Source organism: Enoplosus armatus, chromosome 6, assembly GCF_043641665.1.
Source record: "Enoplosus armatus isolate fEnoArm2 chromosome 6, fEnoArm2.hap1, whole genome shotgun sequence".
Classification (NCBI taxonomy): Eukaryota; Metazoa; Chordata; class Actinopteri; order Centrarchiformes; family Enoplosidae; genus Enoplosus; species Enoplosus armatus.
In genome coordinates this window covers 26,291,944-26,309,715 of record NC_092185.1, presented here as the reverse complement: position 1 = coordinate 26,309,715, position 17,772 = coordinate 26,291,944, and the positions used below count along the sequence as shown (strand labels likewise).

The following is a 17,772-nucleotide window of genomic DNA, read 5'->3' as shown; positions in this document are numbered from 1 at the left end:
CAGTTTGATTCTCTCTTTCTTCAGGTCTATGACTTCCCTCCATCTGTCAGTAAAGATGTCCCTGACGCTCAGCCAATCAGAGAGGAGACTTACGACGTACCGCCCCACTTTGCCAAACTCAAGCCACAAGTCCCCGTCCCCCCTGGCCAGTACCTGCACAACAACATCAACGACGATGACGAGCCACCGATTCCGGAGGACGTGTACGACGTCCCGCCCCCCATCCTGACTGACAAGCGCTATCATGCAAACCGGAGCGGAGTCAGCCAGGCCCCCCAGGAGATCTATGACATCCCGGCGAGCCTGCGGAGCGGCGGTCACCCCACCCAGGATGTCTACGACTTCCCTCGGGAACGAGAGGAGAAAGGAGGAGAGAGGGGAGACCACTATGTCTACGATGTCCCACCACAGGTAGGAGAGTTAAAGGGGCAGTCCCACATTCTGGGAAGGATGTTTGTTTGACTTTAAACCAAGATTCAGATTCAGAAGTTTTGCCCAGTGAACCTTTAGTATAATTTCTGTTATGCATTTTAATCGTGTTTTTTAAGTATCCTGAGGCTACAGCCGTCACCATCTTTGTCGTTTACAGTTTCCAGGGTTACGGGTGTTGTTTTTGTTGTATCATGAGGTTAGCAGAAAAGGTTCACCTGTCTATAGCAGACAGTAATCGTTCAAACACACAGTCCGTGACTCACTCCAACAACAGGGGGTTTAGCATTGACGTGCTAATGTTACAGTGGCTCACCATAGAAATATCTGGCGTACAGACCTGCTTGTTTTTCTTAGTTTGGCCACTTCTTGTCTAATTTTCATTCGGTTCAGAACTCTGTTCCTTTTTTTCTGTACCATTCACGTTCACACCAGTCAGCTGTTGCTGCTAAAACAGCAGTGTTCATTTTTAAGAAACTGGGGGAAACTGCTAGCTAAGGGTATGTACATCCTGCCTTAATCCAGATAGTCTCTACATTATTTCAGTTGTGATTGTACGTGTTTTCCAGGTTGTGCGTGATGCCCAGTCCACCAGTGAGGAGCTGACCATGTCCTTCAAGCGGCTGTCTGCCTCGAGCACAGGAAGCACGCGTAGCAACCACTCTGCTTCATCCTTAGACATGGTCCCAGTCCGCGACACCTCCTCTTCCTCCTCACTTCCCGCCCCCGGCTCCATTCCAGGGAAACCCCTCATCTTGGACCTGGAGCAGGCCATGGAGCGTCTGTCTCGCCTCCAGCAAGCTGTTGAGTCCAGCGTTTCCCTCATGATGTCATTCATCACAGGTAACTGGAGAAGCCCCGCTCACCTGGAAGGGAACCTCCCGGCCATTCATCAGGCTGCTGACCGGGTGCGCTCCTCTGTCCGAGACTTCCTAGAATTTGCCCGGGGCGCTGTGGCGAATGCCGCACAGGCCACGGACCGCTCCCTGCAGACCAAACTGGGCCGTCAGGTGGGGAAAATGGAGGAGGTCTTCCAGAGTTTGATTCGACACAGTCAGAGCTTAGACGGCCTTTCCTGGTCGCACACAGCGCTCACAGCACCGCCACCAGGAGGGGATGACTTAGATCGGCTAATCATGACGGCGCGAGGCATTCCCGACGACGCCAAACAGCTCGCCTCCTTTCTCCACGGTAATGCCTCGCTGCTCTTCAAACGGACCAACCGGCACCAGCAACAGCTGCCACTTCCTCCAATTCCAGGAGAGATCAGTGGTCACATGACAGGATCAGGAAGTGGGAGCTATCAGGGAGGGGAGAAGGTGAACATTCAGTCGCGGCCCCTCCCCTCTCCGCCAAAGTTTACAGCTGCAGAGGAAGAGGAAGGGGTGGACAGGCCATACGAGACCACAGAGGAAGGCTGGATGGAGGACTATGACTACGTACATTTACAGGTACACACACACACTCTTCTATAGTATATTTTTATATATAGTCATACCGTTGAAACTCTGTTGCTGTGTTTACCATTATGATAGAAGTTCCTTGTCACTTATCAATAATTTAAGTCATCGTTTAAACCATTTATGAGAGGCATATTAGCTCAGCTTGAATGGCGCCAAGCTATGTCAAAATCATGTCAGGTCTCGTTATGTCCTTTACTGTTGGAGTTGCTGTATATGAACACCTGAAGCCACTTTTCAGTCAGCAGTTTGGAGTACAGTAGTTGGAAAAAGCATAGTTTCATTAAACTGTGAGAACTCAAGTCAAAATTGGTGATTTCAGCTCTGTGTGTGTGTGTGTGTGTGTACTCATACAGCTATCTTTGTGGGAACCAATTTGAGTTTTAGACGTTGGGAGTGAGGACATTTTTGGAAAATGAGGACATTTTGGCCGGTCCTTACTTTCAAACAGACCTTCGAAGGAACAAACATGGTTTTAAGGTTCAGGTTAGAGTTAGATTGAGGGTAGGGGTTAGGGGAAAGGTTGGGGTTAGGCATTTAGTTGTGATGGTTAGGGTAAGGGGCTAGGGAATGCATTATGTCAAAGAGGGTCCTCACAAGTATAGAAGTACAGTAAGGTTGTGTGTGTGTGTGTGTGTGTGTGTGTGTGTGTGTGTGTGTGTGTGTGTGTGAGAACTCCAGGTATGAGGCTGTAGTGATGGTCCTTACACATGTCTGTGGGGGCCACACTCACTCCGTCTCACACACATACACACCTATCACGGACATGATGAGTGAGTGCATGTGTGTGTGTGTGTGTGTGTGTGTGTGTGTGTGTGTGTGTGTGTGCCAGCGAGGCTGAGCAAGAAATGTGTGTGGGAGGAGATACTCTTTCCCATCAATGTTATTGCAGTTCCGGAGTGTCACCACTAGAGGGAGACAGATGCTGTTTATTAACGGTGGTCCTTCTACTGATCCACAAACAAAGAGATGTGTTTTATATAAATCATGTAAGAATGTACAAGTGGTGTAACCACTGTGTGTGTGTGTGTGTGTGTGTGTGTGTGTGTGTGTTGATCTGTCAGGGAAAGGAAGAATTTGAAAAGAACCAAAGACAGCTGCTGGAGAAAGGCAACATCATCAGACACAAGACACAACTGGAACAGCAACAGGTAACTGTGTGTGTGTGTGTGTGTGTGTGTGTGTGTGTGTGTGTGTGTGTGTGTCCATCCTTCTCCGCCTCAGTCCATCACCCTCACTTTACTTGTTCTGTGACTATGTTTGTTGTTACAAAGCCAAAACTATGAGCTGAAAAAAGGCTAAAGCTTCGTAGTCCTGCAGAGTCTGATCATGATTCTCGGTGGGATTGTCACCATGAGCGATTTAACATTTTACTGAAACAGATTTGATCAGATTGGACATGCAAATTGAAAAAAGTTTTCACTAGGCTTTCACTAAGTTTTTTCAGTGGTGTTTATTTGAGCCTTTCACTGCTGTTTATGTCTGCAAAAGTTTAAGAGAGGGAGGGGGAGAACATGTCCTTCCATTCTTTACACTCCTGCCTATATTTAGTAGTTGGTAGATGTGGCACATCATCATTGATTTGTGACCGACACATCTGCTCAAAGGAAAATTTCGCCGTGTTTTATGTGGATGTCAACACTGCGATGGTAAATGTGGTCAGTTGAGGCAGTAGATTCGTCAGTGCGTTCTATACTGACGGTGCCCACATGCCCAACCCCCAAATCCTTTAGTGGCTGCAACTAACAACTATTTTTTTTTGTGTGTGTGTGTTAATCGATAAATTGTTCTATCTACAAAATGTCTAAAAGTAGTTAAAGAAGATCAAAGGTTCCCAAAGCCCAGCTTTTCAGTTACTTGTTTTGTCTGATCAATGGTCTAAAACCAAAGATTTCTGAATTCAGAATCATATGAAACAGAGAAAAGCAGATCAAATCCTGACATTTGAGAAGCTGGAACCAGACAATGTTGCTTCATATATGACTTCAATGAATCGAAAATTGTTGCAGTTATTTTTCCATCAGCCAATCGTTGCAGCTCTCACCTGTCAAATGTCTCCTTCCTTCTCTTCTTCCTCCAGATCAAACAGTTTGAGAGGCTAGAGCAGGAAGTCAGCCGGCCAATCAACAACGACATGACGGGCTGGGTCCCGTCCCCGCACCACCCTCTGGCCAACCATGTGGCCCAGAACGGCTCCGGAGGCCCCTCCTCCTCCAAACTGTGCCACGGCGACCGGCAGCTCCTCCTCTTCTACCAGGAGCAGTGCGAGCAGAACGTTACCACGGTGACCAACGCCATCGACGCCTTCTTCACCGCCGTCAACTCCAACCAACCGCCCAAGATCTTCGTGGCGCACAGCAAGTTCGTCATCCTCAGCGCGCACAAGCTGGTGTTCATCGGCGACACGCTGTCGCGCCAGGCCAAGTCCCCTGAGGTGAGGGCCCGGGTGGCCCAGAGCAGCAACACCCTCTGCGAAAAACTCAAAGACATCGTAATCAGCACGAAGACGGCGGCGCTTCAGTACCCTTCCCCCGGAGCAGCCAGAGAGATGACTGAGAGGGTGAGGGAGCTGGCAGGGTGTACGCAGCAGTTCAGGATGGTGCTGGGCCAGCTGCTGGTGATGTAAGGGGCGGGGGGGACTAAACAGTGACACAAACTGAGATGTCCCAGGAACACGGGGCAGGAACCTTCCCTGTAACTACGGGGTGGACGTCCCTGTCCACCCCTGGAGCACGAGGTAAGAGGAGGACCCTGGAGCACAGAGTGCAGCAGGAAACCCTGCACGCCCCTTCCAGTGTGAGGTCGGAGACCCCGCGTGCCTCGACAGGGTGAGGCTTTCCCTCCCTTGCGCTCCTGACACGTGGCATGGAAACCCTAGTGTGTCCCTGGATTCCTGGGGGTCTGGGACCCTGTCTGGGAACGGGGACACTGACCTCACATCCATCCCCTACCTTTGCCTTTCACTAGGATCACTCGTCCCTCACCCCTCCCTCCCCTCTGCGTGCTTTTTATTCTAGACAAACTGAAAGGAACATTTTATCGTCAGTGGGCTGGGCCAATGGTTGTAAAATAATCATTGTAAATATTTAAGTCACCTATTTAGTCAGAAAACCAGAAACAAAAAAAGACTTAAGAACTTCCAGTATATAAATATAAATATATGGTTCTCCCTTTTTTTTTTTTTTTTTGGAAGAAAGAAAAGATGAAAACATAAGTGTAGTTTTTAGCCAATATCAATAATTGTTATTATTATTGCTATACCGTATAATTATGACTCTGATTCTTGATCCGTGTATCATTATTGTTATGGATGTGTAAATTCCCAGATGATATGTATGACTGTATGTTGTTAGTACGTCTATGCTCTTCTCCATCCCTGACAAAGGCACACTTTCCAAGAAAACACTGGAGCACACACACACACACACACACCTGTCTTTAAACATCACCCGATGACAAACTGATGACAGTTCTAAGTGCTGCCATGTTGCCTCCGTGCTGGAGCAGGACGCTGCTGCCAAAAGATGTCCACTTAACTGTACACTTCCAATACTGCAGTTATTAAAGACGATCTCAGTGCCATCTCAGTTGCTTTTCTTTTTTTTTTTGTTGGAAACTATACATAGGTTGTTTTTGTAAGAGGCATGTATTGAAAGAAAAAGGAGTGTAAAAGGTTCAAAACTACAAATGAAATTAAACCTGCTTTTCTTCTTTATTCCGACGCTGTGATATGTGATTTTGAGGTATTCAGAGATGAGGTGAAATTCTCTTGATCTCACATCCAAAAGGATGCACAACTGATGCAACCTGAACACCGCGGACAGCAACACTTTGTCACTCATTCTATATTGACCTTAAAAGTCACTAACAACAGGAAGCGCCTTTATTTATTTATCTATCTTTATTTGTTTCTTTAGCATAAACCAGGATTTCCATTACAACAAAAAATTGTAACTGAACTTGTAATTTACAAAATGTTCCAGACTCTTCCTCACCTGCCCCCTCTCTCACCGGCACAAGTCTTTCATAGAGGTCATCAAGGAATGAGAAGAGAGGCTCAGTGTCATTTTTCTTTTTAGTTATATGTTTTTGAACATACGTTTTGACGATAGCATGGAAACGTGCTAAATGGAGTGTAAATCCACAGAGGTTTGGTGGCGGCTGAGTTCAAGTGGGAAAACAGTTCATGAAATTTGAAAGCTGAGGTCATTGAATGCGTTTTGGTGTGAAAGCGATGAGAAGTGATCCAGAGAAGTGAACTCCTGTAGAGGAATTGTGGAGGGGGAAAAAAACGGTAAACATGGCAGATTCAAAACAAGATTACAGGAAAACTGCGACTTATTATGAATTGGGTTTCTTTTCTTTTTTTGGGTTATGGTAACAGTCGGATGGCCAGACAGGTTGGAATTTGATTTGAATTGGATTTCCCCAAACTGTCAGTTGTACATATCTATCACAGTTCATGGGGGGTCGATAAGTTAATGTAGTTAATATACACGAACAAAGTTAACATACTAGACCTGAAACTACTGGTATCTACTGCTGACGTGCTGAGCAAGCTACACTTGAAATGATGTAGTTGTCTGCAATAGTAATTCTGGGTAGTCTGTACTAAGTCAAGAGTACATCTAATAGTAAATGATCAAGTACTCTATACAGGCTTTTTTGTGTAAGTGTACTACACTAAATACGTTTGTCAGTACAATACCTATTCCTATACCTTTTTTTTTTTTAAAGTAAGGTTAACTAATTAGAACCGCTCAACTTTCAAATCCCATTAAAACTCTCACGCCCACAACATCGACATCCATCATTTATACTGCTTAATCTGCTTGCAGGAAAATCCGCGCTGTTTCATGCGACGTAACTCTGGAATCAAACGGACTCCCACAGTCGCCGCTGTCGGCCTCAAAGTGACGAGAGCGCGAATCTGCCGCCCCATAGACTCCCATGTTAACTGAGAGCACACAGATTTGGTTTAGACAATAGGATTCGGGGTCTACAGATTTTCAGCAGAGAGCTCGCATTTACCGCTGTTTTGGAGCTTGACCGGCTCTCAAAAGTCGGGACAGCTCAGCCTCTGCTACAATTCTTGTAAATCTTGAAACCACATGACATGTCTCAAATTGTAAAAAAAAAAAGAATATAAATGAATATAACAAAGTTACGTGATGCCTGCGTGAAAACGAATTCAATGCTTAACACTTAGTGAAGCTTGCTCATCATCTGAGTTACATTGTGTCATTTTCACAAGTGACCTCTAGTGGGTAGCATCAACCAAAGTGAACATCTGGTTTTTCCGCTGCAGGAAATTCCAAAGTTGATTGAATGTGATCTCAGTGCTCAGCGGGTTTTCCTGGCACCTGCGCCAGGCTGGAGGACTTTTAGGCGTGACCCCTCTCTGGAATGGAACTAAAGTCTGTCATTTGGAGTATGTCTGGACTGGTATGTCTGTGTAGAGCGCTACGGTGTTCCTCACCGCTGAAAACAACAACCACAATTCAGTGCAGTTTAACTTCATTTCAGACAGGTCTTAGCAGGCCTGCGCGTAAAACTCCCAAGAACCTGATCATAGCTGAGATAGCGTGCATGTAAACACACTCATCGGGGGTGTGATTTCCAACCTGGGGGTCCCGACCCCCCAGTACGGGTCACCAAAACTCCACAGGGGCCATGAAGCCCTCTTGATTTTGAGGGTGTAAGAATTTGTATATATATATATTTAAAATATAATGTACATGCATTTAATTAATTCCTGTGAAGATGACAGCTAAAATTAAGGGTTATAAGTTGACTTATATTTTATTTATTTATTATAAAGCCAGGCTGCCTGGACTATTAAAATGAATGTATGATAGTGAAATTAAAAGACAATCACAACACGGACATAGAATTGTGTTCCTAAAGTATAAGGAAAAATCGTCTGATACATTACAATATCCACAGGAAATAGTCTGTTCAGAAAAGTTGCTAGTTTTACACAAACTTCCTGCAGGTATTAAGTTCAGTATTTAGGTTCATTGTACAGTTAATTGTTCTGTGTTTGTTATAGTTTTTTATGCAATGAATTATAATGAAATATACATAAAGATATTTCAAAAGAAGTACTTTCCCCCCTCTTTTCTGTGAGTGGGGGTCGTCAGTGTATATACAATGGTAAAATAGGGGCCCCTTAAGAAAAAGGTTGCGAGACACAAAGTTGCGCTGTAGCCTACACCAGGACGTATCCCTCCGCCACGATTCAGCAACACAGAGAGAGAGATTCAAACTAAAACGACAATCACTCCAGCCAATAAGAGAAGTTAGAGACGACATATAGCTCGTAACTTTTAGCTTTTCATTTGACACCCAGACGTCAGACAGAGGTGGACGTTACAGTCAACAAAAAAACATCCTCTGGTCTGGTAGGCGGCCTGGTGTGGTTGTCATGGCAGCAGCTACCAGGGGATTGAGTTGCCTTGCCAGTCCAGAAGCATCCCGCAGTCTTTGTTGCTGAGCGATGACATCACACTGAGCATGCCAAGTACGCTGCCCTCGGTGGTCAAAGGAGCCTGGGGGGGGGCAGCCAAACAAAAGAAAACAACTGCATTATTCATTTCTTCACCAGCAAAGTCTACTTAAAAGTACTCAACGCAGAAAACTGGCCCCTGTAAGTGTTTTATTATTATATGTTATAGTATATTATATTATATGGCATACTTTACGTACCGCTGAGTAGTTTAATCTACAAAAATGCATCGTATTTTGTAAACTGATCAAATGTTTGGTTTGTGAGTTAGTGCAGTGGAGTAGAAGTAGAAAGTAGCAACACAATTAAAGTGCCTCAAATTTGTACTTGAGTGCAGTATTCAAGGAAATGTACCGAGTAACTTTTCACCACTGATGGATTCTGGGAGCTGCCATAGGTAAAGTGTGTAAAAAAAAAAGAGAAAAAAAAGTACTTAAATAAAAGTAAAATTAGGACAGTTAAAACGTCCCATTTTTAAAAGGGGAAGGGGCGGTGGAGAGAGGGTAAAGACAAAATTGGATGTGATGATGATGTATGTATGATATTAAATTAAAGAACGCATTTAGGCGTGCACACACATCACGTCACTGAGCTCTTCGGTCCACGTGTCTGAGTGTCCTCGGGGCAGGACACTGGACCCCAGTTTGCTCCTGATGTTCTGCCAGCACCCAGGTGTTACTTCTGTCGGTGTGTTCGTTGTAAGTCTGAGCGGCAGCGCGTGAGCCTTGTGCCCGGCAAGGTCCTCCACAGTCTGCCCTGGCTTCAACTTCAAATTCTCATAGCGTAATAATAATAACCTCTGTCCCACTGCGCTCCTCAAAGACACTTAACTTTTCCTTATTTTCTGAAATAAGGAAGAAAATGTATGTAAAAGTAAGTATCTGGTGTCAGATAGGCACGGATGTATCTCTGCCACGGGGGGCCTTAAAGAGAGACAGGAGCTCAAACAGCCTGTTTCAGCCAGAGGGTGAACTGAGGGGGCTGCATGAAGGACTAGAATAAGATAAATAAGGACTGTGAATCATGCAAAGCAGAGTGGAGTCTCAAAATGAAAACATAGAGCTGTGAAAAACAGCAGAAAGGCCTCACACACCTCGCTGGAGGTAAAAGTTCCACAAAAGTCAGTCGAGCGTAGACGTCGTCTTCCTTCTGTTCCACTCTGACAGTTTATCAGGACTTTTTCACTCTTTTCTTACAACACTCCAGATAAAAGAACACTGAAGTAAAAATCAAAAACGACTGACGACTGATTTTCATAGACAGATTTCGTGAATCTGCATGTGCACATGAAACGACTTTGTTACATTAATAAGAGTAAATGTACGTGTATTTCAAACCCTCCATCGCCTCACCTCATTTCCTCCCATGTCAGTGCGGACCCAGCCGGGGTGGATCGCCGTCACCAATATGTTGTGTATCTTGAAGTCCTCGGCTTGACAGCGAGTCACCATGTTCAGCGCTGCCTGGCGGCCAACAGCAGAAAGGACAGAAGCTTATGTTGTTCCAAAAGTTCAACTACTAACTACTAACAGTGGAATGCATACATGCGATGCATTCAAACATTTTAAACACAAATAAGCCAGGTGACCCGAAGCGTGTTACCAAAAATGCTGCCTGTTTTTAGTTCATCAATGCTCGGATATTCTAACTTGTCCTGGGATTATTCCCTGTGTGCAGCTAGCGTGGGCTGCTGCTTTCTAATTTTTCAAATCGAATTCAGTTTTATTTACATAGCGCCAAATCACCACAGAAGTCATCTCAGGGCACTTTACATACAGAGCAGGTCTAGACTGTCCTCTTTATAATGTTATAACAGAGACGCAACAGTTCCCACCATGAGCAAGCACTTTGGCGACAGTGGCAAGGAAAAAAACTCTCTTTAAAATTTGGGCTTATTCATATATAATTGACAGACCTGCCGCCTGCCAACAGTTTAAGTGTAACTTAATAATATGAGTGATGGCTGCTTTCCATTTAGGTGTGTCAGTTCCGGGGCTTTGGCTGGTTACATGTGTGCATGGTTAACTTCAGACACTTCTGTGCAAAGATGCATGACTGAGTGCCGTCAGCGGACCAATCAGTGCCGTGAGCGGATAAAATGCCCCCGAACAGTTTACAGATGGAGAGCGATGACGGAACCCAGGACAGACGCCCCACACAACAGTTACACTGTTAAAGGCTGTGAATGCGCCACACCGGTGTTTTCATTAAACGCCGGTGTGTTGGGTTAGGTTGGAGGTAATGCAAGGTCACCAGGATCTGTGTACTAATAAAGGCTGATGAATGAGGAAGTTGTAGGAAGGTGGCCGAACAGGTGCAACAGAACTAACAGGAGAGTCAGGGAGCACGCCTGCATGGGTGGACTGAGTGCGGAGACATCGGCGACTGCGACTGTAACATACTGTGTGTCCTCCACACCCAGAGCACTTTGTGACATCTGTCGGCCTGACGTCTGTCGGGTGTCAATGAAGGTATCGGTCCAACTGCTGGCGTGATTAAAGACTAGACTCTGTAAACTGGTGGCACAGCAGGAACTGTCAAAAGACTGAAAACATTTTTTTTGTATGTAAATAAGGCCCCGTTTGCTTGTTTACATGCCTGTTTCAAAATGACCCCAAATTTGTGTCATGTTTTTATTATCTTAGCTGACTTTTTTTTTTTCCAGCTTTTATCTTAAGTTCTGAATTTGTTGCATTGCTTTTGTTTTCTTCTCATCATTTGTTGCACATGAAGTCTGGTGATATTCTATATTTGTCTCATTGGACTCAAACCAACAATGAAGGTATCCGCTAACAAGTATTGCGTGTGTTGTTGTTGACAAAAAGAAGTCTTATCCTTTAAAATAATGAGACGCCACATAAATATGTTTACAGAGTATGAGAAACGGGTTCTAGTATAGGGTTGAGCTGTACCTTGCTGCTCCTATAAGGGTACATCTGTGCTATAGGGAAGGTTTCTGGACACTTCTCTATGGACGAGATCAGCGTGGAGATGTTGATGATGGCCGACCTCTTGCAGGACATTTTATCACCTGAGACACACAGAGAGAGACACAAAGAGACTTGCATCAATGAGATGGGAAGAACAATCATTCTTTCGTGTACAAATCACCGCGATTCAAGCTCTGTCTTTTTGTCCAATCAGAGGTATGGAGGGGACTGAGAACACGCTTTGGAGGTAAGTCTTTTTTAGACGAATGTGTCTCCCGTGTATTTAATGCCTAAACATATCTGCTGATGTGTCGATGGCTGTCAGAAGTTGCTCTTCTGACAGGAAGGGGAACCTTTCCCAAACTGCGGATGGGGGAAGAAGAATGTAGGATTTGAACCATCGCATGCAGAACGGGAAATGGATGAGCAGTCCATCACCTGGGACCGCTCAAACGTTGCTCTCCAATGATTTACTGACAAAAGAGTTGGCTGTTATAACCACGTATATCACATCAATTCAACATGATCTTGGTAGGTTCTGCTTCCAGCAACTCCGCTGAGATGTGAACTCAGATATCTGGTTTCAAGGTTCAGGGTGCTGACCATTGCATCATGGAGCCTAGAGAGAACAGCTGCACCGTCTGAGAAATCAGACCAAGTCATCAATAGTTTGTTGTCGAGACCCTAGCAAGCCCAGCTCAATCACATCTTACAGCTTGGCACCAGAGTGCAGACCATTTAACATAACTTTTTCTTTGTCTTTTAGGGTAGTTTTTCTTGTATTGAAACGACTACAAAACCACTGGATGTATACATATGCAGACGATCCACTGGTTCTCGTCAGTGATCGTGTTTAATCGTCTCTGATCCAGCAAAAACTGTTCTCTACAGTGTGGTAAAACCAATCAGTTGTAATAATGTATTTTCTTTCTTTCTTAAGAATACTTGAGTAAGCACAAGAGAGTGAAACTAACTGAAAATGAAACTACAATTGGCGTAATGTCATTTTTTTTTTTTTGTAACTCTGTGGTTTAGCAGTGAAGCCTTTACGTCATACATCTGTCTGCTGTATGAAATTTCTTTTTACAGTTAGTACAGACCCCCTCCCCCAAGGCTTCCCGTAGCTGTACAACCTGAACACTGGCCTGTATCTGTATCTGCAAAGTACATCTCTTTACATCCTGCTGGCCAATCACATCAGACTGCTGTCATGGATTACTCCCAGGTCATTCGCACAAACATCACTGCTAAACCAGAAGAGATTTATACACACTCACGTTTAGGGGGACAAGACTCAGCAGGAGCCCAAACTTGACGTACTCGCCCCCTCAACTCCTTCCCACCACCACCTGCATCGAGACTACCATCACGGTTTCTCTGTGCCAATAATCTGTGTGACATTTCTAGAGATGTAGAGCTTTGGAATCATGAAGTAGCCTGTCCTCAATGGCAACATTTCAGTCAGACACACTTGCATCAAGGAACTGACCATTTATAGCACATGGTTATGAGAGAGCAACTCCCCCCTTAATAAACACATACATAGCACATAAGGAGTGTCAGGTTGTAATGCCTGCGCTGTACATCTGCATGAATACGAAGGGGACGTTACTAGCCACACGGCTTGTGAATAAGCCAATGATTGTGAAGGATATTGACAACAATGCTAATCAGCTGATACTAGCGTCCAATCGGTCCACAGTGCTTTTATCTGAGATACAACAACATGGAGGCAAATATATTTACCCTTTTCAGGTGAGTCCTTCTCTGCTGCTCTCTGGAGGAGTGGAAGAAACATCTGAAGAGAGGGAGAGGTGATAGTTTACTGGCTAGTGGTGAATTATAGTCCTAAGGTGTGTTTAAAGTTGCTGTGTAGTGACACAGCCGACAGTGGCAATTCACGCCATAAACTGATTCAACTAGTATCAATGGAATGTGTGTGCCTTATCGATGTTTTTCTTATTTTGGGTTCGTTCTCTCATTCCTTTTAGAAAGCAGAAGCTCTGGTGTGACCGGTATGCATCTGTGTGTGTGTGTGTGTGTGTGTGTGTGTGTGTGTGTGTGTGTGCACACTGTGTGCACCTTTGCAATGAGAAACGGCCCGACCACGTTGGTTTCATACACATCCATCATGTCCTTTTTCCCGGTGGCAGATAACGGCGCCGGCATGGGCGGTTTGTTGACAGCAGCGTTGTTGATGAGGAGGTTCAACCCACCGGCCCCGATCATCCCGCTCACAGCCCGGACAGCAGCCGAGATGCTGCCCTCGTCCGACATCTCTGCACGTGGACAGGCACATACACACAACGTACGCGCAGATCTTACCTATCAATGCAAGGATTTTTGTTTTTGTTTTCTTGAATTTGTGAACACGTTGCACGTACAGTGCTTAACAAATGTATTAGACCACCTGTCATAAAAAAAATGAGAAAACACAAATATTTTAGAAATCTGTCAAAAACTTGTTTCAAACTAAAAATTGTATCGTTATTTATTAGGCAAATAACAAACTGGAACAACTAAATAGTCCTTATTCACATATATTAACCTTATTATTAACCTTAATCTTAATATTCTGTATGACCTCCTTTGGCCCTGATAACAGCTTGCATTCTTTGCAACCACTAAAACAAATGTTTCTGTTCAGGAATGCGAGTAAATAACTGTCATTTGGCATCTCAATCAAAAAATAATAATGTTCTTTACTATTTTTTTCTGCTTTTTTTGTAAAACAGTAAATTTGAGAATTCATGGATAACAACAATAATTATATTTCAGCATTAAAGATATCATTTTGATTAAAGAGCTTGGCTTGCACATAGTGGTGGATTAACCATTACAGAAACATCAAATGTTTTGGTCATCAGCAATACTGTTCATTTAGGGCAGCGGTGGTTACACTGGGTGGGGGTCTAATACATTTGTTAAGCACTGTACATATATATACATACATATATATATATATATATATAAATAAATAAAATCTATCCAGCCCTGCTCCTGCACTCATGAGGTTCTCCTGTGCTGTGCGTTAATCTACGCCAGGTGTGTTTTCTCTCATTCGGTAGGCGCGTTAGAGGTGTCGCCCAATCAGAAGCGGCGTGTCGTGTTTTGTTTCCGTTTTGAATAAACGTTTTAGCTACGCTTTGAACGCGCCCCAGGTGTGTTTGGAAGCAGCAGCTGGAGGCTTTTTTTTTTTTTTGTGTGTGTGCAAAGTGATGAATTTAAACAGAGCTCAACGAACTGTGAAAGAACAGGCGATAAAGTGTCTGTCTGGCGTCACCCATGGAGTGATTTAAATATTCCAATAATGTCAGTGCATATTCAAGTATCGACACAGGTACTTACCTAGTTTGATTATAGTGACCTTTCCAGGATATTGAGTGGCGAGGTCTCTCAGGGCCTGAAGGGAAAGGGGGGGAGACATGGAGAATGAAAGAAACATAGATGATAAAGGAAAGAACTGACTGGCAATAGACAGACGGAGAGAGCCAAATATAACACTTGCAATGATATGGCACCTGACAATATAAAAAAAAAACAGTGACACTGAGTTGCAGACTCAGTAGCCAGCGACATGTGGCTACACAAAATACATACACACAAGATGAATTACATACAATAGATACAGTGTGTGTACTACAGTAAAAAAGATATATAATATGACACAGGTTTGGAGTTGTATAGGGTATGTATTTTTTTTTAAAGGTAAGTTGTGGAGTTACAGCAGGTCATCTGGGGGGGGGGGGGGCGCTCATCCACCCGCTCAGCCTGTCTACGTCATTGGAGCACTCTGCTCAGGAACCACTCTTCAAGTTTTCGGAGGTTGTCTAAAACGGCTTGTTTCAGATATAGAACTGAAATGAGCATAACATGGGACCTTTAAAGCTATAGCTGTTGCATGAGTTTTGCGGTTTAAGGCTTAGCCAAACCTTTTAATAGTTGACAGGATGTGCTTACATTCCATGAGAACTTGATATTTGGTGATACAATTTTGAAGAACCACCCAATCACCGAGGAGCCTATCCTGTTGTTCCTGACAGTGTTTCAATGTGCTTGGAGCATGATACTGTCCAGGGTTACACCCATAAGTTTAGTCTCTGAGATTCAGATTTGGCTCTGCTTAACTGAGGTATTGACCTTAACAGGCCTTTAGTTTTTTTCTATGAGCATTTGTTCAAAATGCTTACTAGTTCATCAGTTATGCATTTCACCTATTATCAGTGTGCACACAAACTTTAGGCTCGTCCAGGTGCAACCCAGTCTCCTGATGATTATGTTTATGTACAACCAATACGCAATCGCAAATACATTTTCATTTCAATGTCATTAATAGAGTGCAAAGTCAACAAAACGACTGACTGTGTTTCATTCGTTTTCCCCCACAAGGCTCTCTAAGAAAACTAAAACCAAGATCTTTCCCTGAACCTAAATCAAACCTTAACAACTGCGCTGTCACAAAACAGATTGACTTTTCATCCAATTCGGAGGAGGACTTGCCTTTCCCTACAATATTTACCGCTAATGGCATGATTAACGCGTTTTCGTGGTTGTGCAACTCAAAGCACTTGGTTGAGGTAGGGAAAGATAATGGTCTCATGAGTTTGGAACTGTTTACTTTCTCAATTATTAACCAAACCACGTTTAAACCAAAGTGTTTTGTAGCCTTAACGTTACAACCTCCCCACAACTTTTCTGTGCGGTTGTGCGGTTCAACAACCTTTCCAGGAGGGAAACAGGGTTTCCAGGAGGAGCAGTGAATTATTGGTACAAATGGCAAATAATAACAGTCCGAGACAGCGTCCTTGAGGCACCCCTGCAGTTACTGCAGTTGACCCTCAAAGTGTTGCTGCGGAAGGATGTCAAGTCTGTTTCCTATTGGTCAAACGATTGTGAAGCCAGAACGCTTATGAGAAATTCAATCAAAAGCTCCATCTGAGCCAATTCACAAAATAGGACTACTTTAAATGATATATTAAAATTTACACAAATTGGAATCTTTGCAGGCTGTTTTTTTTTTGGGGGGGGGGGTACACAGCAGCCATAAAACTAAACAAAAGAAGATCTCGGCAACTTGGACGAGTCACTCTTCTTGATCAACAGTCCCTTAGGCGGATCGATTATGGCCATTAAATAAACTTGGGCGTATCAAAAAGTCCTCCCATGTGCGTGGGCTCCTGGGGGTCCATACCTCACGGAGAAGCCATAAATCAGCTCCCACGCTCTCTTCTGTTAGTCGCAGTGCATGTGTGTGTGTGTGTGTGTGTTAGCAGTGGGATCCGAGAACTATGGCAAGTATTTATGTGTAATTGTCTCACCTCGGCACTGGATCCTTCGGGCTCCCTGCAGCAGGCATAGATGTGAGCCTCCTCTCCTGTTTTCTCCGCGAGCTGCTTGACCAGCTCCAGACCGATGCCTCTGTTGGTCCCGGTCACCAAAATGTTGCCTTCCATTCTCACTGACATGTTAGCTGATCAACTGCCACCAGCTGTCTGACTGCACTCTTCTTGACTATGACTGAGCATGTGTGAGAGTTGCTGTAATGCTAGCCCTGTGTGTGCGTCATTGATATAGGTGTGTACCGTACCAGAAGGCAGTGTGTGTGTGTGTGTGTGTGTGTGTGTGTGTGTGTGTGTGTGTGTAAACATGTGTACTTTGTCACCTATTGCACATATACTAGACATTTGGAGCGCCTTTACCTTACATTTCATTATATATCTAGTCTTTTTATCAGCCAGCCAGCACCAGCCCTACAGCTCCGGTACTGACGCCTGTCTGTCTGTCTGTTTGTCAATACAGATTTATTCAAATCTGGCCTCATAATCATCTTTTGTTCACCAGCTAACAGCTGATTGGTCTTGACATCTGCTTGGCTCGAGAAAAAAAAAAAAAAATGTAGTAATTCAGGGTGTGCCAGATACCATTTGTCCTCTTAAAGAGCGGAGTCTGATAATGTCCCAGAGAGAATGACCAAATCTGTGATGGCGTCAAGACTCGTGGAATATGTGGAAAGTGTGTGGTTAACCGCAGCTGCAGAAGTGTGACGTTACCACACTGCCAGCAACTAAAGAATGGGGGCCTCTTCCTGTCTTCAATGTAATGCAATTTAGTTTTGAACTTGATCAGCACAGGAGCTGCATCTGAAGCCTGTTACAGCAGCTCCGTAGCTTTTGATCTGTTTTGGTCTCTTAAGTGTGTTTTTTTGTGTACTTTTCATAATTCTTTTATATACACGGTTTCTCAGCAAGTACGCAACTGTGGATGTTCATCTGGTGACATTAGTAGTTTGCCTCTTGCTGTTTCTCGGACTTTTGGACTCTGCCTTCGGGAAACTCATTCATTCACGGATCCATTGTTTACACTTGGGATCAGCTTTACGGACGATATCAACTTCTGTGTGGAGAATACGGTGCCTTCCAAGAAGGTACGGTGTTTTCCCAACAAC

At 44.2% G+C, this 17,772-nt stretch overlaps 2 protein-coding genes across 4 annotated transcripts in view; one reads left to right on the top strand and one right to left on the bottom strand.

The window, feature by feature from the left end:
• bcar1 (BCAR1 scaffold protein, Cas family member) overlaps window positions 1-5,604 on the top strand; it is an 81,893-nt gene extending 76,289 nt beyond the window's left edge. For 2 of the 3 annotated variants that reach the window (XM_070907717.1, XM_070907718.1), the window contains exons 5-8: window positions 25-411; window positions 999-1,880; window positions 2,954-3,040; window positions 3,970-5,604. In XM_070907717.1, coding sequence (XP_070763818.1) covers window positions 25-411; window positions 999-1,880; window positions 2,954-3,040; window positions 3,970-4,515 — 1,902 coding nt within the window. In that variant the 3' untranslated portion in view covers window positions 4,516-5,604. The remainder of the gene's footprint in view (window positions 1-24; window positions 412-998; window positions 1,881-2,953; window positions 3,041-3,969) is intronic. The other variant, XM_070907719.1, reaches the window with a different exon arrangement.
• A 2,111-nt stretch (window positions 5,605-7,715) lies between these two features.
• On the bottom strand, window positions 7,716-16,805 carry LOC139286907 (C-signal-like). Its single transcript, XM_070907845.1, has 7 exons — window positions 16,646-16,805; window positions 14,676-14,730; window positions 13,410-13,606; window positions 13,074-13,125; window positions 11,310-11,428; window positions 9,750-9,860; window positions 7,716-8,440 (listed from the first exon to the last, which is right to left on the bottom strand). The coding sequence occupies exons 1-7, from the start codon at window positions 16,790-16,792 to the stop codon at window positions 8,327-8,329; spliced, it is 795 nt and encodes a 264-aa protein (XP_070763946.1). The 5' UTR covers window positions 16,793-16,805; the 3' UTR covers window positions 7,716-8,326.
• Between the last annotated feature and the right edge of the window lie 967 nt (window positions 16,806-17,772).

Bases quoted from the DNA above. Each gene is read 5' to 3' on its own strand.
- LOC139286907 (XM_070907845.1), bottom strand. From the start codon at position 16,792: ATGTCAGTGAGAATGGAAGGCAACATTTTGGTGACCGGGACCAACAGA. The intron at 13,126-13,409 runs GTGCACACAGTG...CCCTCTCTTCAG, and splicing joins GGCCGTTTCTCATTGCAAAG to ATGTTTCTTCCACTCCTCCA. The intron at 9,861-11,309 runs GTACAGCTCAAC...GTTGGCCGCCAG, and splicing joins ACCCTTATAGGAGCAGCAAG to GCAGCGCTGAACATGGTGAC.